The 21,943-nt window shown below is 45.7% G+C and overlaps 1 protein-coding gene across 1 annotated transcript; it reads left to right on the forward strand.

The window, feature by feature from the left end:
* Positions 1 to 1,300: 1,300 nt before the first annotated feature.
* Positions 1,301 to 21,252, forward strand: SMAGP (small cell adhesion glycoprotein). The gene is made up of 4 exons (XM_056864972.1): positions 1,301 to 1,434; positions 13,343 to 13,438; positions 18,921 to 19,001; positions 21,029 to 21,252. Exons 2-4 carry the CDS (start codon positions 13,405 to 13,407, stop codon positions 21,202 to 21,204), a joined length of 291 nt encoding a protein of 96 aa, XP_056720950.1. The 5' UTR covers positions 1,301 to 1,434; positions 13,343 to 13,404; the 3' UTR covers positions 21,205 to 21,252.
* The last annotated feature ends 691 nt before the right edge of the window (positions 21,253 to 21,943 follow it).

The following is a 21,943-nucleotide window of genomic DNA, read 5'->3' on the forward strand; positions in this document are numbered from 1 at the left end:
AAACCCTGCTGTTCTCAGGCCCCACCCCCAAAATCTCCAGCTATTTCCCAACCCAGAACTGGCAACCCTAAGGGCAAGTCATGATGGTTACATTGGTATAAAATGAATATACATTTGTAATATAGATATACTCATAAGTATCTTTCCGGTTAGCTAAGCACTGTGTAAACACTGAGCCAATATTCTCATAAAGTAACATGTTGGATGGGGATTTCCTGAAAGGGTGCTTTTTATGTCTCAAACCTCTGTGTGCATGTGTCATTTTTAAAAAAGGAGCTTCAGTACACAGCACGGGGTGAGGAAAACACTCCGGGTGAAGACGTGTCATCATCCAGCGACATGGAAACAGCCTGCCTCTGATAACTTTGTAGACTGACAGAGAGCAGTGCAAAATAAAGCATTCTGCACATCTGGATTCCAGGAAAAAATAACCATTCAGACAAGCCTTCCTCGTTCCCTGTTTTGAATGTCCAGGATGTTGCAGGCATGACATTTACATAAGCAGATACAAAATAATTAAATTATGAAAATACAGGGACCACACAAGAGGGTTCTTGCTGCTCTGTGGAAAAGGCCTAGTGCCCTTACCTTTATCTAACAGCTGCATCTCACATTATAAAGTCCGTACACAGGGAACACATCTATGTAGAAATTCATATGCAACCTAGGTATATTTTGCTGTGAGTGTATCTATATACACTTACACCTGCTGGGAGGCTAAGATTTGCCACCATTTCCCAATGTAGTTAAACCTCAATTGTCGGACATGGAGGTTGCCTGTGAATGCCCACATAGAAGCATTATGAGCATTGGGGTTTTGTTGCACATGAAGTTAGTGGGTTGCCCTAAAGCTGGTTTAGTACCCCACTAAAAGTTTGCACCAAGGTGTAGCTAAACCTCAATTGTCAGACATGGAGGTAGCCTGTGAGCGCCTACACAGAAGCATTATGAGCATAGGGGGTTGCCCTAAAGCTGGTTTTAGTACCCCTCTAAAAGGTTGCACCGAGGGACTTACATACCAAACTCTCCCAGAGAGATGGGAGTTTGGGGATCGCACACATTTGTTTTTGCTTGCTTTAGTCCTTTGTTCTTACTGGCTTTTTTGCAAATGCGAGACCTTTTAATAAAGTAAGCCCTGATGAACCTATAAGCCCTCTGATCCCGTTTGTGTGCGCAAGGCAGTACTATGTGGGCATTGTCTCTCTCTCTGCGCCTCACAAAGAGTTAATGAGGGCATTCTGATGACTGTGCCGCTTATTATCAATGTAGTGAAACTGGAAATGTGAGGCGGGAAGGGGAACGCCTTAGCCTAGTCACCAGAAAGCTAGGCAGCTACCGAAAGAAACTGGAGCTGGGAGAGATACCAGGAGCAGGAGCTCAGAGAGCAACACGTGGAATTAGTATTATTCTTTTGCTCCAATGTCATCTTATCAGGTAAGGGGGGGATCTAATCTGAGGATGAAGAGAGGGCTATTCATACTACATGTAGCTACAAGCGAGAGAGTTCTGATCTGCTTTGTGCAAGCTGCATATCCTCTCTGGACATGTGTTCACTAATGCAAATCAGCTATGCTCTTAACGCCTGACCAATTCTTGCATTTCCCGTCTCCCTCCAAATGCTCCGTACCTTCCAAATATACACTGTAGAGCCCTTGTAATATAAGGACTAGAGTGCTGGAGTACGTTTTTTTGGGGGGGGGGTCGTGGGCTCTGCCAGGAAGCTCCCCACGTGATCTCGGGCCAGTCATTCTCTGATCTGCCTAACCGGCCTCACCGAGTTGTTCTGAGGATAAATAAGGAAGGACCATGTGCTCCTTCCAATCTCCTTCGAGGAACGGTGGGATGATCTGCAGAGTAGCTTCTCAAAGGTTCATAAGGGCTTTTGATGCACCGTGAGAAGGAAGTTTTAAAAGTGGAAAGATGTGAAAAGGGGAATGCAAGCTTTTTTATTACTGTTGTTTTGCAATGGCATTTCCGTCATAAAGTAAGTCCTAAAATGTTGTGCCGTGTGGCCTTTTGCCACCTTCTCTCCCTTCCCTTCACCCAAATCTTAAAAATGCAAGCAAAAATCTGAAAATTAAAAAGAAGCACCAATAGAATACAAAAAGTCAAAGGAAACTTTAAGCAACATCTCTAATGGCTTTGTTCTGCAATATCCCTGTTCTGCAATATCCCTTTCATTAGCAATATCCCTTTCATTAGCCATAATAAACTTGGAGGGGAGGCACTCTTCATATTAACAGATTATTGTTTTTCCATTGATCACTGTTGACAGTTTTCTCCATCTCCCTTTAAAGCCTACAGGAGTTCAGGTTACATGAACACAAACATCTGATATCTGCAAAGAGTGTGGGAGGAATGTTTATATTTTGGTTTGGGTTTCTAGTGTGACCTTCTGCAAATAAAACTTTGCTTCCCCCACCACCACAGCTTTTCTTTAAATGGGTAGCCAAACTTCATGGTACGTGCAATTGTTATTGTTAGCACCATAGGCTCTCCCTCTGCCCTCCTAAAAAAAATATTGGGGGTGGGTGACTGGGAACAAAGAAAAATTAGGCAGAAAAGGTTTTCCCTATCCTAGCCTGTCAAAAACCCCTCTCCCAAAACAGAACTGGAAAAAGGCTGACATCATTTCTGGCCCAGTTCTGTAACCCTTCCAAGCCAACTGTGGCAGTGTTGAGGTGGTCGCTGGAGAGGGTGTGGTGTTAGGGTTACCATCATCTAGGTGGGGTGTGTAGCATCGCCAACTCCAGGTTGGGAAGTACCTGGAGATTTTGGGGGTGGAGCCTGAGGAGGGTGGGGTTTGAGGAGGGTTGGGACTTCACTAGGGTATAATGCCATAGAGTCCACCTTCCACAGCAGCCATTTTCTCCAGGTAGGGTTGCCAGCTCTGGGTTAGGAAATACCTGGAGATTTTGGGGACGGAGCCTGAGGAGGGTGGGATTTGGGGAGGGGAGGGACTTCAATGCCATAGAGTCCAATTGCCAAAGTGGCCATTTTCTCCAGGTGAACTGATCTCCAGCAGTTGTAATAGCGGGAGATCTCCAGCCACCACCTGGAGGTTGGCAACCCTACCTCCAGGTGAACTGATCTCTGTTGCCTGGAGATTAGCTGTAATCACAGGAGATCTCCAGCCACCACCTGAAGGTTGGCAACCTTAGGCCCGGAAGTCTTCTGGAATTACAAGCGATCTCCAGACTAGGAAATGGAAGTTTCAGAGGGTAGACTTTATGGAATGAGATCCCCGCTGAGTTCCTTCCTCTCCCCAAACTGGTCTCCCCAGATTCTGGCCCAAATCTCCAGGAATTTCTGAAGGTGGAGTAGTGCCCCTATGACCCTGTCATCATGGCTACTGAAGATGGTGGGCCATATGTTAGCATGGTAAGGGCTGTTCCTAGGCCTGGACTGCCCTCCTCATAGGGAAGAAGAGACAGAGGCTGGTGCCTTCTCCTAAATATGGTGGCAGCTGCATCCATTGGTTGACCACCGTCCTGGCTACGATAAGGAGGTAGTGGTAGGCTTCCCAACCACCAGATGGGGACCGGAGAGCTATGGAATTACAATTGATCTCCCAACCACAGAGATCAGTTCCCCTGTAGGAGATGGCTGCTTTGGAGAGTGGACCCTAACCCTCCCCTCCCCAACCCCTGCCCACCACAGGCTCCACCCCCAAATCTCCAGGAATTCCCCAATCCAGATCTGGCAACCCTAGATGGGGGCCTTCTTTGTGAGAAGGAGCCTTGACCTCCCAGCCAGAATAGCCCTCCTGGATACTCTCCCATTAGGAAATGCCTTGGTCAATGAATAGGCCAAGCTATGCCTGCCCCCTCCAGAAGCAGCATTTCAAGGGGTGGGGGGGAATCAGACCTGGTGGCTAATTGTTCGTCTGTAACCAGTTATTTCACATTGAGATGTGCAGTTCTCCTGGCTGACTGTTATGGTTAGAAGGCAAATATGAAAAGCACCATCAAAACTCACTCCTCTAGGCTTAGCTGGGAGTTTTTCATTTATCCTAACTCAACACCTTGACTTGGGGCAGAGTACCAGGAGCGACTCCTACACTTCTCTTCCTGGTTCAAGCAATATAGATTCTGGTTGTAGCCCCATACCAAAACGCCAACTAGTTGTCTAACCTAAACCTAAGGGTACAATGCAAACAGTCGTTAGAACGACTTTTTTTTGGGAGCATTTGGAGAGAATTTTGATTGTGCAAGTATTTATCCCAAATGCAGGGATGTTTCATATCTTATTCAGATGAGCAAATGGGACATGCAAATTGGTTGTCTGGGGAGAGTTGCGTAATGAGGCCAGAGAAATGATACTCTGCTTTGAACTGAGGGTACACGGAACGACTTATTAGTTACTCCTTCCATCAAAATGCATCCAGCATATTTTAATTATTTGAAGCTGGCCTGAATGAATTCATTAATATCACCGACAACATTTGATTTTATGCTCAAAGACTTTCAGAAATCTTTATTTTAAACTGTGAACTATAATTAGATGTTGAGTTAACCACTGTGTGTGTGTGTGTGTGTGTGCGCGCGCACTGTCCATCCCCCCCAAGCTGTTTAATTCTAGCAATAAATGCAAGTCATTAAAGTATTCCTTTTGTCTAACCAGTCATGACATTTTACTGGTCATTGTGTCCAGTGACATCCCTTTTTTTTTTTACATCCCTAAGAATTGTGATCATGTGTTTTGAGGGGGAAACCTGGAACACAAATTAGCTACAACATGGTGCTGGGGGTATGAGTGAGAGGCAATTTGTACTGATGGAATAGGGGACAAATGATACAGTATACACAGTGGTTGACTCTCAGACTGATTCCTACTAACCAAATTAGGGTCCTCAGCACTAACAGAGCAAACACTGGAAGTTTTGGGAGGTAGTACCTGGGGAGGGATGAGTTTGGGGAGGATGTGATGTCATTTCCAGGTGATGGTCTAGGCTGCTTCTCCTAATTTCTATGGTCCTTACCACAGGACCATAAATTCCTAGAGTGTCACTATGTGGATGACATTTTTTCCCCTGTTCTTCACTTTCTCAGGGATGGGAAATAGGGGCTGGGGGTGGGTAAATCCCTGTCCTAAGCAGGTAAATAGAAGGCCTAAACTAGATGCTGAGTGCTTGCACAAGAAGCCTAATAGATCAAAAACGGGTCAAAACTAGCATTACTAATAGTGTTGCCAGCCTCCAGGTGGTAGCTGGAGGTCTCCTGCTATTACAACTTATCTCCAGGCAACAGAGATCAGTTCCCCTGGAGTAGATGGTCGCTTTGACAATTGGACTCTATGACATTGAAGTAGGGTTGCCAGGTCTCTCTTCGCAACCAGTGGGATGTTTTGGGGCGGAACCTGAGGAGGGTGGGGTTTGGGGAGAGGAGGGACTTCAATGCCATAGAGTCCAATTGCCAAAGCAGCCATTTTCTCCAGGTGAACTGATCTCTATCGGCTGGAGATCAGTTGTAATAGCAGGAGATCTCCAGCTAGTACCTGGAGGTTAACAAAACCCAAAATAGCAGAAAACATTCACTAAGATAATAATTCAATTAACTAACTATATAGCAGGCCAACTGTATATTTATTCAAGTACCTGGAGGTTGGCAACCATACACTGAGGTCCCTCCCTTCTCCAAACCCTGCCCGACTCGACTCGACCTCCCAAATCTCCAGGTATTTCCCAACCCGGAGCTGGCAACCCTAATTACTAAATAGTGGACATCACTGTGGCCTCTAATAAAATATGAGAGCACCGTGCAAGTTAAATAAATAAGCACACTAGAACTGGTCAGTGGCAGCTGACTTCCCCACAGCCACTACCGTCACAGCTTCAAGAGGGCTGAGGAGGCCAGGAGACTGGAGTGTGTGAAACCAGCAGTGAGTCACCAGTTGACGGGCATAGCATCAGGGTGGAACGGTGACATCAGTTCTAGGTCTGGGAGTAGAATTCCCAGGTGACCTCCAAAGACTAAAACTCTATTGGTAGCTCCTTGTGCTACCAACCCCCCCCCCCAAAAAAAACCCCACCACATTAAAGCAGGTGTTGGTTTTTACATTTTGCAGATTAAGGATGTACTGCTCAGCGTTGCTGAAACTTTTAGGGAGTTTTTACACAGTATACTAAAAGCACCCTCCTTCCTGCACTTTGTACCCTGTATGAACGTCGCTAATATCTGATGCAATGTACAAGAGAAAATGAATGCATATTGCAGCTAATGTAGGTTTTATGTTCACGTTTCGGATGGGCTCAAGCACTAACCCATTCAAACCTCGCATGTGAAAACACCCTCCGCTTTTTTTACACGTGAAAATCCCTTAAAAATACATTTTCCGCATGTTCTGTTGAATGTCCTTTTGAGCCTCTCAGGGTTAATTTTGAATATAGAGGAATCCGTTTCTTATTTTGATGGGGGGTGGTGTACAGGGAAGGAGATTTATAACTGCATTTCGATCTTCACACTTCTGCCGTCACTAGGTTTGCCAGCTACCAGGTAGTAGCAGGAAATCGCCTGCTACGTCAACTGATCTCCAGCCGATAGAGATCAGATCACCTGGAGAAAAATGGCAATTGAACTCTATGGCATTAAAGTCCCTCCCCTCCCCATACCCCACACTCCTCAGGCTCCGCCCCCAAAATCTCCCGCAGGTGGTGAAGAGGGACCTGGCAACCCTAGCTGTCACCTATGGACAGCTATCAAAGACACTATTGGTCTTTCATCCAACACTGTTGGTACATTGCTGTATAGTTTCGGGACTAACAAGTGAAGAAGCATTCTCTTTAACAGTAGATGGAGCAAATCTTGCCTTGTGAACTAAAGAAATGTGAAAACTGCATTTGATAACTAAAGTGATTTTTCAAGGAATGTGTGAAAATGTCCTAATGGTATTTTTGCATACGAGCCCTTAACAGCGATTCGTGATCCAGGCAGCTTATAATGTGAATGTAAATGTAAACCATATGTTTCTCATAATTCTCATACTCATTATATATGCTTTCTCTTACAGAAGGATCACGCTGTTCTCGCAAACAGTATAAGCAAGGCCCAAAGGCAGTTTTAAACCTCATGTGTGAGAATGCTCGGCAGGCCTATTTACACTATAAATTTGTGTTGGTTCTATACCAGTTTTACTGGGAGTGCTTCTCCCAAAGAATCTTGGGAATTGTAGTCTGGCAACAGTGCTGAGAATTCTGTTAGATATAGGGTTGCCAACTCCAGGCTGAGGAATTCCTGGAGATTTGGGGATGGAACCTGGGAAGAGCAGAGTTTGGGGGGGCAGGCAGTCCACCCCCCAAAGCTTCAGTTTCCTCCAGGGGAACTGATGCCTGTCGTCTACAGATCAGTTGTAATTCCAGGAGAACGTCAGCCTAGAGTTGCCAACCTCCAGGTACTAGCCGGAGATCTCCTGCTATTACAACTGATCTTCAATCAATAGAGATCAGTTGACCTGGAGAAAATGGCCGCTTTGGCAATTGGACTCTATGGCATTGAAGTCCCTCCCCTCCCCAAACGCTGCCCTCCTTAGGCTCTGCCCCAAAACCTCCCACCTGTAGCAAAGAGGGACCTGGCAACCCTACTTCACCCCCCATCTTGTAGCTGGTAACACTAGAATTTATTTATGTATTTGTTTCATTTATACCCTGCCTTTTCCTCAATGGAGACCCTAATCAACTTACCGGTACATTTTTCTCTTCACCTCCATTTTACCCTCATATCAACCCTGTTAAGTAGGTTAGGCTGTGAGTGTATGACTGGTCCAAGGTCACCCAGCAACTTTGCATGGCAGCCTAGATTCAGACTTGATCTACCAGCTCCTAGTTTGTCACTTCCCAAGATTTCCTTGGGATTGAAAATTACTATTAACCAATTTTAGTCTGCAAAGCAAATACCCTATGGTTGCATCACTAGTTTGTCATGGCTTCTATCTGTGCAGAGTTTGTAATGGCTTCTATCTGTCTAAGTAAACCTACTTTAGTGGGAGGGTCTAACCTAAAACCAACATGCAGCACCTCACAAACTTACAGTTTCCAGGGTTACTTGAAGAAAGCTAGGTCAGTTAAACTGATTAAGAGTTAAATTAGTTTTAAATGTAGCTGAGCCACAGGTGTCTGCATTATCCTTCTGAAACACATTTATCCATGCAGGCAGGTGTTTCAGCAAACGTTTTAGTACTTAGTCTGCTAGGGGCCCATTGTTCACAAGTTGTCAGGCCTATTACAAGTGCAAAAGCAAAATAACTGGACCACTACAGGAGATGTTGAGGTTTGAACTCACAGAATATCTGATTTTGAGACTGGTTGGGGGGGAAAGGGGGAAGAAAGACAGTAAATAGGGCTTAAATCCTATGAATGCTTTCCCAGGAATAAGCCCCGTTGAATAAAATGGGACAACTGTTGAGTTTTAACTTTTGCTTTGGCTTGCTCCCTAAGCCTCCGAGTATTTTAACCCTGATTAAAAGCAGAGTTGCCTATGTTTGTCCTTTCTGAGAGCTTCTCTTCTTCCTAGACACTAGCCAGGGAAATGTTTGGTATCGTTTGTACAGGGGAAGCCATTTCTGCCAAATGTCTCAACTCGCAGCTGAGGAATCCTCATTTTGGGAAGGCTTATATATCTATCCCAATTCAGGGAAATTCAGTTAACCTGTTGACTTTGGTCGCTGCTTCGTAATATCTTGGATGATAGACAGACATTCCAGCTGTTTACCATATCAGTGGTGCAAAACGAGTAAGATATCAAGTGGCTTGTTGTGGCCAATAAAAGTATAGGAATTTCCTCTTGCTGTTTAGGCTTATTTGAATTGTTTGGCGCTGCCTCTTTAAGCCAGCGCAGAGCAAACAGAAAAGAAGTAGTCCCTTTCCCTCCCATTAAAAAACAACAACCCTACATTCGATCGATTTTCCTGTCCAACCACATATTGAGGTGGGGCTGATGGTGCTGAACTATAGAGTTGACAGAAGAGCCATTTTAACGGAAGTGGCAAATAGCACCATCTGGGATTTGCCATTCTTGCAACATTGCTCCGTTTCTGATGAAAAATCTTACGGAAGGTTTTAAAAAATGGATACCCGCCGCTTAAATCTTAAAAACGAGGACCAATTGGCAGCAGCGCAGATAAGAAACGCCACTTATCCAAAATTTGCAAACTCTGGGTCAGCTTCCCCTCTCGCTCTTAGGCCTAGCTTAGGGGAGTGGCTTCCAGGCAAAGGCTCTAGAAGCACGTTGCCAGCCGGGGAGAAGCTGGCCTTGGGCGGTGCCCGGTTTCTGCCCCAGAGGGAAGGCGGAAAGAAAGAGGTGAGAAGAAGGAGAAGCCGCCAGGTGCTGTCCCGATTGCTCCACCAACGCTTATCTTCTCTCCCCACCCCGAGCCAGCAGGCAGCCTGTGCAGAGGGGCCTACCTGCTGGAATAACCAGCCCTTGGCATGTCCCTGGCCTAGTCTCTATCTGCTCTGGCCCCCCTGCTCTCTGGGGCCTGCTCTGTCCACAGCCTTAGGCTCTGGGCTGCTGGAGCTGGTGGCTGACATCCTCCCAGCCAGCCACCCTTGCCCACCCGCAGCCCCTTTCCTGATGCCATTTATGCATGGGAGCTTTTGCCTTGGATTTGCTGCTCTTTGGATGCACTTTCCCCCCCCCATCCATATTCTCAAAACTCAACAATAAGCCCCCATGCAGAGTTTTGAGAATTCAGATGGGGAAAATGTGCATCTATGGCAGTGGTTCCCAACCTTTTTTTGACCAGGGACCACTAGGACTTTTTTGTCCGGTGCAGGGTCAAGGTTCAAAATAAAAATTCTGAGAATTTGAAAATAAACTTTAATCATAACTGTTAGTTAAACATTAAACTTAGAATAATATGTGAATATATATTTTTATAATAGATAACTTTTAATTGAAAATATTAATTTATTGTGGGTGTATAACTTTGTTTCGCGGACCTTAATTTAGTTCTCGCGGACCCCTGGGGGTCCACGGACCCCTGGTTGGGAACCGGTGATCTATAGAGTGGTAAATCCAAGGCAAAACCTTCCATGGATAAATGGCCTTGCTGCCTCTCAGTTGCTGCCGTTCCCATTACCTAGAAAGCATTACTCTTGCTTCGCTCTTACTCCCGCCAGCTTCTGGCCCTTGCTGAAACTGGCTTCTCGGCAGATTGTGCGTGTGCAAAGGGCCGTCAAGTCGCAGCCGACTTATGAAAAACCAGTAGGGACTAGAAAGCAGGTATTTGGAGCTCTTCGGGGAGCAACTTTACCTGGGAGGGAGGAGTGGGTTTGCTGGTGGCTGGGAAAGGGTTAAATGCATAGGGTTGCCGGGTCCATCTTTGCCATCGGTGGGAGGTTTTTGGGGCGGAGCCTGAGGAGGGCAGGGTTTGGGGAAGGACTTCAATGCCATAGAGTCCAATTGCCAAAGCGGCCATTTTCTCCAGGGAAACTGATCTCTATCGGCTGGAGAACAGTTGTAATAGCAGGAGATCTCCAGCTAGTACCTGGAGGTTGGCAACACTATAACTGCACCCCTTGTCCAATAGCACATCACCCTCTTCTTCCCACCTCACCAGGTGGGTCTTGCAGTTGAAAAGGGGTTGTTGGTCTGTTGTTACCTTTGTGTACAGTAGTTTGGCCCATATACAGCTGGGGTTGCCACCCTCCAGGTGGTGGCTAGAGATTTGGAATTACAACTGATCTCCAGCTGGAATTACAACTGATCTCCAGGCAAGAGAGATCATTTCCCCTGGAGAAAATGGCTGCTTTGGAAGGTGGACTCTATGGCATTATACCCCATTGAAATTCCTCCCCTCCCCAAACCCCACCCTCCTCAGGCTCTACTCCCCAAATCTCCCAGAGCTGCTAACCCTAGATACAGCCACTGATATTTTCTACTTCTTCAGAGACTATTCTTTTTTCTCACACTTCCTCTTGAAGCAAGGTTTGCCTGCTCTGGGTTGGGAAATACCTGGAGATTTTGGGGATGGAGCGTGAGGAGGGCGGGGTTTGGGGAGGGGCTTCAGTGGAGCATAATGCCATAGAGTCCAACTTCCAAAGCGGCCGTTTTCTCCAGGGGAACTGATCTCTGTCGCCTGGAGATAAGTTGTAATAGCAGGAGACCTCCAGCTACCACCTGGAGGCTGGCAACACTATTAGTAATGCTAGTTTTGAGATCAGTTCACCTGGAAAAAATGGCTGCTTTGGCAATTGGACTCTATGACATTAAAGTCCCTCCCTTCCCCAAACCCCGCCCTCCTCAGGCTCTGCCCCAAAAATCTCCCACCGGTAGTAAAGAAGAGCCTTGCTACCTTACCTGGGATGAACTCAGAGCTTTGTCACCTGTCAGAGAGAGACCCATCACTTCCTGGGTGTTTTTCCTCCCCTGTCCTATACCTGATTCTTTAGTTTTTGTCCCCATGACTCAAAAAGCAAGCGGACAGCAGGAAACATAAATATGTCATATACCACTCTCTCCAACTTTCTGTTTTAATTTTAGACCTTGATACAGACTCAGCTTGCCGACTTCTCTGGCAGCGTTCTCACTGTTCTTCTTGGGTTTCAGCATTCACTCTGGTATTATGCTTCTAACTCGTCTCCCTCTTGGCTTCTCTCTCACTGTAACCTCCTCTTTAGGGCTCTGCCTTTGGACAAGCTCCTGCCTCTCGTCTGCTGCGGAATTCCCTTTCTCTGACCGTCATCAGTGCTTAAATTATTTATTTTATTCATTTTAAGAATTTGTATGCTGCCAGTCGGGGTGGGTGGAATGGCAAAACTTAAAATCACAATGAATTATGATCAGTTCAAACAAAATCAATGCTAGTAGCATGAAAAACCAGAAACAAAAAAATCCAATAACTAGACAGGGACTAGGGAATACAGCCCTCCCTAGATTTTGGAATGGCTTACTTAACTACTGTTCTAAGTAGTCTGGGCAGTGACATGATTTTGCAATGATTCATTAAAAGCCTTTCTACCTTGCCCCCTTATAATTTGAGTAATGCACCCCCTCCCAATGTTGCCTTTTGCTATTGCCATCAATGGTGTGGCTTTTTCAAAAGTCTTGTCCCTAGGGCTGCCAACTTCCAGTTACTAGCTGGAGCTCTCCTGCTATTACTATTGATCTCCAGCTGATAGAGATCAGTTCACCTGGAGAAAATGGCAGCTTTGGCAATTGAACATTCATTCTCAACCCCAAAAACCTCTCGCCAGTGGCGAAAAGGGACCTGGCAACCCTACTTGTTCCCCTTTCAAAAGCCTCACTCCCATCTACCACTCCTTAGACACTACAGTTGTCACCTTCATCTTGCTTCTGTCTTCAACCATTGACTTGTGTTGTCAACTCACCAGTATCTGCTTTATTTATTTAAATATTTATACTTCGCTGTTGTTTCCAGTGGGGTCCCAAGTCAGTTTACAACACCATTCTCACCTCCATTTTATCCTCACAACAATCACTCTGGGAGGTAGGTTAGGCTGAGAAAGAGTGGATCCCCACAGAATCATGGGTGAGTGGGGATTCAAACCTGATCCCAGATCCCAACACTCTAACCATTACAGTAAACTCAATTTATTTGTTTAAGGAATTTGTCTCTTAACAAAAAGAAAAGGGCTCACAAACGACTTCCAAGAAAACAAGGACATAAAATCTAGTACATTTAAACCAACAGAATCAATAAATAACATTATCAATAAAATCTATGTTGAAAGAAACAACAGCATAAATACTATCGTTAAAACAATTCAGCTGGGAATCAGTCAATGAAACAAAGACAACTTGGCAGCCAAGAAGCAACAGTTCAAGCAGCTTAGTGAAATTGTTTAAACCCAGAGAGACACAAATGCCAGGGCAAATGAAAATGTTTTCTTCTGGCACCTGAAGTTTAAAAGTCTAGGTGCCCAGGTGAACCATTGAGGGGAGGGAATTTCATTGTCGAGGCACTGCCCAGGAGCGTGAACATGTATTGGGATCCTTGAATCTACAGGATCACAGGTACCACCAATGCTGCAATGGAGTAATTCTGCACTTAGAAAGCATGAATGCCAAAAGCCAAGGCTCCTAGTCCACACGATCTCAATTCCAAATTAGATGCCACTTGGCACCCGGTTCTTCACAGGTTGCCTGGAGACTGTGCAGCCCGAATTCTGTGCAGGGTTTCTCAGAAGGAAATCCCACTGGTGTATAGGAATACAGCCTCCCAATGTGTTTTTACTCATGTGAGATTTTAGTTTCATTTTGATATGTCATCTAGAGAAAAAAAAAGAGTTAGTGGTTTCACATACGAACAGAACGGCAATGCGAGAAGAAGTTGACGAGTGTTAATGGCTGTAAAAGAAAATGTCGGTCATTTCTCCCCTATCCAGCTTTGAAAGATTTTGAAGTTTGCAAAGTGAAAAACTGACAACCTGAGGGAAAAGGTGATGCCATGGCAGCTGTCCCAACCCCTCCACCACACTCAGGTAAGTGTGCTCAGAGCTACTGGGGTGGGGTTGGGGGTGAGGGGAATATTATATATGACGGGGAAGCTGGAACCCACAACAAAATGATAATTGGATGCACTAGCCGGCAGGGTTCAGAGGAACTCTTCTCTGTGCCTGATCCTCACCCCCTAGGTTCACTTCAGCCGCCCATAAAGATAACTTCCCTCCAATCCTGGTGATGGCTGAGGAGAATTCATATTAAAAAGTGCCATAGGGCCTGCCTTTTTGGTGGCCTCTTCCCTTTCCTCCCAATGAGGGGTGCCTCTCTCCACCACCAAAGCAACCCAAGGGAGGGGGGAATGGTGGACAGAAAGACCCTGGGGAGGTAACTTACCTCCATGGTGTGGCAGTGAAACTGTGAGTAAAACTCAGAGGGTATGAGTGAAACTTCTCCCCCTTTTGTATATCTATGCCCTGTTCTCTTTGCCCCCCTCATTCACTGGAGACCAAGGGGGGGCTGCCTCCCCCAGCCTCTGAAGAGGAGAGGTGGAGCAGGTGAGAGGATCCCTGGGGGTGTTTTCTCACCTGGCAGCTTCTCATCAATAAGTAGGCACAGCTTACCTACACCATTTAACTTTAGGGGAGGGACTTCAATTCCATAGAGTCCAATTGCCAAAGCAGCCATTTTCTCCAGGTGAACAGATCTCTATTGGCTGGAGATCAGTTGTAATAGCAGGAGATCGCCAGTTAGTACCTGGAGGTTGGCAACCCTAGTTATCAGGTTCCCGCTGGGGATGGGAGATCTTGAAACTTAGCACTTAAGAGGTAAGGAGTTGATTCTGTGTACATAGATTTGCAAAGGAACAATGAGATTAAGGTCTTTTTTTTCAACTCTATGTTTATTTTATAACATTTTTGCTATGAAGAAGAGGCATGTTATCTCTGCAGATACAAATTCACAGTTTTGAGAACTGCAAAACCAAGCATCTGTGATAATATTTTCTAGATAGAAAAATTGTCCAAAATAATCGTACAGAAACCTCTGTAAGACCAGGACATTGTGAATGAACATAAGAACATAAGAAAAGCCATGCTTGATCAGACCAAGGCCCATCAAGACCAGCAGTCTGTTCACATAGTGGCCAATCAGGTGCCTCTAGGAACCCCACAAACAAGACGACTGCAGCAGCATTATCCTGCCTGTGTTCCCCAGCACCTAATATAATAGGCATGCTCCTCTGATTCTGGAGAGAAGAGAATGGATTAATGGAATTCATTTAGCAAAAAAATTCAGCGTTGCATGAATGTACAGTCTCATGCTACATAATTAAAAACTAATCCTTATTTCATGATGAATAACCTTTGGACTATAATTTATCTTAAATAGAAAACTATCTTTAGATAGATTTTTCCTCAAAAAGCATTATATTAAAAATATCCGATTTAAATTAAAAAAACCTCCAAGTTATTTTTAAATCATTGATTTTTATCCACCCTGCTATAAAACCATAAAAACAACTACATAAATTACCAATATTAATCACAAGCCGTGGCCATGGCCTAAAAAAATACATGTAGCCTAAAAAAATATCCATAAAACAATTCCGCTGGCTAGAAGCAGAAAACAGCTAAAAATATAGAAACGCTTTTCTAAAAGCCTGGGTAATAAGTATTTTGGTGGGGTGCCTAAAAAAAAAAGTAAGATACCAAGGGACCCTCAAGGGGGAAGACTTTCCAAATATGACATGCCGCTACTGAAAATGCTCTGTCTCTAGTCACAGGGTTGCCAAGTGCCCGGTGGTGACGGGTCAAATCCCGCCAATCCACCAGGCTGCCCACCGACCACCTGAGGGCCGGCAGGCAACGCATGCACGTACACCCGCGTGTCGCGGACGCTCTAGCAACCTCCGCCAAAACTTGATGGAAACCATAGAGTTTCGGGTGAGATTGATAGAGCGTCTGCGTCCCTTCCAAGTAAACCCGGAAGTGACATAGGCGCGTTGCGCGGGTCGCACGCATGTGTCGCGTGAGGCAGTTGCACACATGTCTGTTGCCAACAGCATAGAGTAGGGCTTTGGAGGAAGAGGTTAATTCTCAAGCAGGATGGTTTGAGAGGAGACAGTCCTTTCAGCTATCACATGTGACCATACCTTCCTGCAAGGAGCTCCGGCCAAAGTAAATGGTTCTTCCCCCTCCGTCCTTTGTGCTCTCAACAGCCCTGCAAGGTAGGAGGCTCAGAGTGACTGACTGCCTGAAGCTCACTCAGACCTCATTGCAGTGCACCGGCTCTCAGCACGGTTTTGGTAGAAAGTCTCCGCTGACTTATGGTGACCCCGTAGGGTTTTCAAGACAAGAGGGGTTGGGAGGTGAGAGAGTTCTGAGAGAACTGTGACCGGACCAAGGTCACCCAGCAGGCTTCATGTGGAGGAGCGGGGTTCATGTGGAGGTTCTCCAGATTATTTTGCCGCTCTTAACCACTACACCATGCGGGCTCTCAGCTTTCAGCATACTTGTTATTATTTACTTAAATTAATCAGAACAGGGTGGGCAGTAGGGTTACCAACCTCCAGGTGGTGGCTGGAGATCTCCTTCTATTACAACTGATCTCCATGTAACAGATCAGTTCCCCTGGAGAAAATGGCCGCTTTGGCAATTGGACTCTATGGCATTATACCCCATTGAAGTCCCTCCCCAAACCCTGCCCTCCTTAAGGTCCACCCCCAAAATCTCCAGGTATTTCCCCACCGTGAACTGGCAATCCTAGTGGGCAGGTATAAATGAATGCCTGCTGATCTGCTAGGGAGATTATGCAGCCCTCGAGGACTCTTAAACAATAAGAAAAGAAGGGTTGGATTCGGCTGGCGGCCAAGTCTCGGGAAGGGAACCAAGGCCTACAGGGCCAGGCCTCTATTCAGGGTCTGGACTTTTAGGTGCATAAATTCCTTGATGTCACCCATTCTTCTGAAGAGTTTGGACCCAAAATATATTGTCTGAATACTGGCAGGTTTGGGAACTCCTTAGAAAAGCGCTCCTGGCAGAACATTAATTCCTGCCAGCAACTCCGCCGCTGTGCGTAACGAGAGACTAACTGAGGGATCCCGATTATCTGAGCCATGAAAACGCTAGGAAACGGCACGGTGTCGGACCTGTTCTGCCCTTGAACGTGTGAGCCAAAGCCAAAGACTTCAATGGAGCAAATCTTCTTTTGTCTTCCGTGGGTTCTTTTGCCTCCTCTGGCCTCAAGCGCCCGTTGTTTCATCAAGATCTCTTGCCAGAATTATTGTAACGAGGATGGCTGCCTACCCCGAGCTGGGCATTTTGCTCTGTGCGGTAATTGGTGCAGGCCTACTGAGCTAATTAAAAGTCTCCATGGCTTCCCTTGGCGTGGCTCACCTCCTTATAAAGGTGTGGCGTACAATTCTTCAAAGCGGGGAGGGGTGTGGTGCAGCGGTGAGCCCGGGCCTGGCCTGCTGAAAGTCCCTGGTCCAATTCCTGGCAGAGAATCTCAGGGAGCAGCTGCCAGGCAAAGCTTTTCACAGCCTGAGATTGCAGAGAGCTGCTGTCAGAGGCCATTTCCGCACAAGTTATCTGCCCTGGGTTTCAATACCAGTCGGAAGCGGGATTTTTCCCCCTGCTTCCCCACTGCATCGTGGTGCATTTGTGCGCCTCCTGGGGTTTCCCCCATTTTTCTCTGATCTTTCTCAGACCTGCTTTGCTGTGAGGGTTTGAAAAAACTGCAATAAAGCCAGGATGGCTGCTGCGAAGGTAAGGTCGCCAACCTCCAGGTGAGGCCTGGAGATCTCCCAAAATTTCAACTTATCTCCAGACTACAGAGATCAGGTCCCCTAGAGAAAATGGCAGCATTTGACAGTGGGCAGTATGGAATTGTAACCTGCTGGGGTCCCTCCCCTTCCCAAACCCCAAATATCCAGGGATTTCCCAACCTAGAGCTGGCAATCCTACTGTATGGGTGGAGAAATTCATATTTCTTTTACTCACGTGGCAGCCATTTTCCCTGACACTGTCCCTGCAGCAGCCATTTCCTTTTGTGTTTTAAATTGGAAATATACAGGTTGAGTATCCCTTATCCAGACCACTTGGGACCTGAAGTATTTTGCATCTTTCCGTATTTTGGAATATTTGCAAATACATAATGAGATTTCTTGGGGATGGGACCCAAGTCTAAACATGAAATGTTTTATATATGGTTTATATACATTTTATACACATAGCCTGAATGTAATTTTAAACAGTATTTTAAAATAATCTTGTGTACATTGAACCATCAGAAAGCAAATTGGCATGCTGCTGCATGTCTGCTCAAAAAGTCTGGTTTTCGAGTCAATCCTGATATCAGACGTCTGGATAAGGAATACACAACCGATATATAAAAAGTTATCTGAATCCCCAGTTTTCATTAAAAGAGAAAAGTATCTCACTGTTTCCGTTGTGAAGTTGGGGAAAGGCATATCTCTGCAATGGTAGGGGTGAGAGACTTCCTTTAAAAAAAAAAGCTAGGAATTCAGATAACCTGTTACACATAGTGGTATAACAACATGTTGAGATAATATTATATATTATATATATTATATCTGCTGGCCTCCCTATTCTCCCAACTCCTGTTATATTAATGTCAACTGAGGGGTAACCTGATGTGAATATCCGGCAACACGAGTACTATTAAAAGCACCATCTGTAGTTTTGTAGTTTTTAAGTTTTAAATTGGGATTATATTGTTTTAAATTTAGATTTTGTGGTTAATTTTATTATTGATGTATTAATGCTTTTGTATGATGTTACCTGCCCTGAGCAGGCTTCGGCCAGGGAGGGAGGGCTATAAATCACTAAATAAATAAATAAATAAATAAATAAATAAATAAATAATATTATATATTATCAGTTGAAAAAGGCCCAGCAGCCCAGGGGAGAGGAGATGGCTACTGCTAGGGGTCTGCGGCAGGGAAGCAGTGGGGAGAAGTTATAGCGGTTCCTCAGTGGAACAGCCTTCCTTGGGAGGTGGTGAGCTCTCCTTCCCTGGAGGTTTTTAAGCAGAGGCTAGATGGCCATCTGTCAGCAATGCTAATTCTGTGACCTTAAGCAGATCATGAGAGGGAGGGCACCTTGGTCATCTTCTGGGCATGGAGTAGGGGTCACTAGGGGTGTGGCAGGGGGAGGTAGTTGTGAATTTCTGCATTGTGCAGGGGGGTTGGACTAGATGACCCTGGTGGTTCCTTCCAACTCTATGATTCTATGAAACCTCCTACGTGGAAGCTACATTGCTGCTGCTGCACAGTATCGGCAGCCACACCAGCAGAAGGGAAACTACCCAAGCCTGTCCCAGGGTGGGAAACACCAGAGTAGATCGTCATGAGCTGGACAGATCAACTGGCTGACTTTGTATAAGGCAGCTTCGTATGTTCAAAGGTTGCAAGAGCAGCACGTGGTGTGAAGAATGTGTGCCGTTTTCTGCCAAGCGTTGCAGATGTCTGTGACACACACACCCCTTCTGTCATCCATACAGAAGACCTACTGACCAGCACATTTATGAAGAAGATGAATACACCAAATCTGGAACAGGATGTCAATGTGGCCGTCATCGGAGGTAGAGTTACCAATCCCATTGCATGCTTAATGTATTGACTTTCCCTCATCCAACCAAAGGGCCGCAACAGGAGCTGTAAAGACCTTCACATTTAGGTGCTCAGAGTCAGGATGATGAAGAAAAAGAGTTGGCTTTTATATGCCGATTTTTCTCTAGGATGAAGAAGAATCTCCTTCCCTTCCCCTCTCCCCAACAGACACCAGTGAGGTAAATGGGGCTGAGAGAGCTGGCTTCGTGTGTAGGAGTGGGGAAACCAACCCGGTTCATCAGATTAGCGTCTGCCGCTCATGTGGAAGAGTGGGGAATCAAACCCGGTTCTCCAGATTAGAGTCCATCGCTCTTAACTACTACACCACGCTGGCCACGCTGGATAACATATATATGGATTTACTTAAGTTTATCCTCTCCTTTGCCTGGTGAAGTGTACTGCAGCCCTCCATTTGAGCGCATAGCACCCTCACAGCCGTTTGGAGGGCAGAAGCCTCTTTTCTGCCTATGCTATGGTCCTGATCCAAACCAGGAACCCGTGCGCTTGGGAAATGTGTTCCAGGCAGCTGATGGTGTGACTGCCAGGCAGAAAGTCGGGTGCATGAAACTAAGTGCATGAAAAATTGTAATGTTTGGTGTGGCCCTTGGAATTACCGAAAAGCTCATAGAAGACTAGGTAGGATGTTGTGTGGGCACATGCAGGCAGGTAAATTCAGTGATGGTGCAAGGTCATCGAAGACGCACCGTGCATTTAAACAAGAGCAGCTTCCTATGTCCATGGTCATTTATGCATGGGAGTTTTACCTGAGGTTCGTTGCTGGCTGGACCAACACTTTCCAGCTGGGAATCTCTACACCAGCAGCCTCCCAGCTCAAATCAAGTCCCGCCTCTTTAAATGCTGCTCTGTAATTGAGTTACTTGTAGTGCTTACTGTGAGAGAATATTCCCCACCCCCGCCAAAAGCCCAATTGCTGCATAAAAAAAGCATTTTAAGAACAAAACCCAAAAAACAGAGCAATCTGAAAGGAAGGGGGGGAGAAAGCCAAGCCTCAGTTTTAAAAAGCCTTGCTTTTGCTCAGAAAGAGCTCTGAGGAAGCAGGAAGCGTTTGAATCCCCACCTGTTTACATGCTGCTTTGTGATTGGCTGTGAGAGAGCCAGCATGGTATAGTGGTTAGGAGCAGTGGACTCTAATCTGGAGAGCTAGGTTTGATTCCTCAGTCCTCCACATGAGCGACGGATGCTAATCTGGTGAACTGGATTTGTTCGCCAACACGGTTCTAAGGGATAATGGCCCAGAGCATGCTAGATGGTGACCTTGGCAAGCTTGGGCACCACACCCTTGTTCTCTTACCCATGCTGAAGAAAGATCAGGAGGGAGCTGCAGACTTGGACGCGTGCATGCTTTCCCCACAACTTTGTGTTCGTCTGCACTGGTGTAAAACATTAATGTTACCAAGTTAGCAAACCAGCTTCAAACCCTGTTTTAAAATTCAGGTTCCAGGGTTAATGCTGGTGAAGACAGAATGGCCATTTATGCATGGCAGAATTTGCCTTGGATTTGCCGTTCTCTCGGTGCACATTTTCCCCATCCGCATTCTCAAACTAAAAAATAAGTCCATGTGCAGAGTTTTGAGAATTTGGATGGGGAAAATATGCATCTAGAGCGCTGCAGAGCCAAGGCAAAACCTCCCATGCATAAATGGCAAATGGTGGAAAATGCTTTTCAAGTTGCAGCCAACTTACAGCAACCTTGTAGGGTTTTCAGGGTGAGAGAGGTACAGAGGTGGTTTGCCGTGGCCTGTCTGTGCACAGACTTCTTTGGTGGTCTCACATACGAGTATTAACCAGGGACGACTCTGCTTAGCTGCTGAGATCTGATGAGATTGGGCTATCCAGATCAGGGTGACAGAATACTACACCCTGCTGCAAAGGAGAAAGAGGTGGAAGAGATTTGAGTGAAAGAGAAAGGAGCATGCATGGTCTTAACCACAATCATCCACAGCATGGTAACCAGTTTTTGTTTTTTTGTTTAATACAGCTGCTATTGCCGTGGTTTTGGTCACTCTCCTTTCGGTCATTGTGCTGATTATCATTTACATGTACAAGAACAAAGGCACCTACCGTACCTACGAACAGCGAGAAACTGATCCAGAGGGTTCAGTCCAGATGGAGGATTTTCCCCACAAAGGCGAGAAAGAAGAGTACTTCATCTAGAGAACAGGTCACCAGGCTGCTGGCATGTTTTGGACATTGAGATTTATAGGAAAACAGCTACATTTGTTTGGCGTTTCTTTTTAGGAAGGTATTAAAGCTGTATTATTTATTTCATTTTATATCAGCACCCCTCCCCAGGGAGCTGAAGGTTAAATTGATGCTAAAGGGGTGGCCTCTTCCTGCATTGTGGAAACCCTTGAACGGTGAGGTTAAAATGTACAGGCTGGCTGTTAAGCCCCACCCCCAATTTTATTTATTTAGAGGTGGGATTGAGATAGGAGAATGCTCACTGGAACCTTGACTTTTCTTTCCTGTTTTCCGCTGGTGTAGGAACTAAGCCCACACACTCACAGCCCGTACCTTAGAATATCTTTGATATACACAATGGCAGCAAAACAAGGGGAGGAGCTTAACTTAAAGCACCACCCAGCCCATTTTACATTCCTCAACCCTTCACGTCGGCCAAAGCGTTTAGGTTTATAAGTTGCTCCCAGTAGCTTTCAGTCCTGCCCTAATAGCAACATTCACACCTGCTGGCCAATAAAACAGGTGAGGCTCAGGGGCGCTTCATATGCCATGTCTGAAAACTTCCAGTGATACAAGACCCTGAAGCCATCTCTGATTTCCAACCATGGCCAGTGCTCCACTACAAACACTTGCCTCTGTTTTTGCCCATATAGTAACTTCCATGATTTTATTTTCATTAACGGCTGTTTCATAGATGACTCAGCAGCAAATT

Source organism: Euleptes europaea, chromosome 1 (genome assembly GCF_029931775.1).
Source record: "Euleptes europaea isolate rEulEur1 chromosome 1, rEulEur1.hap1, whole genome shotgun sequence".
NCBI classification, from domain to species: Eukaryota; Metazoa; Chordata; class Lepidosauria; order Squamata; family Sphaerodactylidae; genus Euleptes; species Euleptes europaea.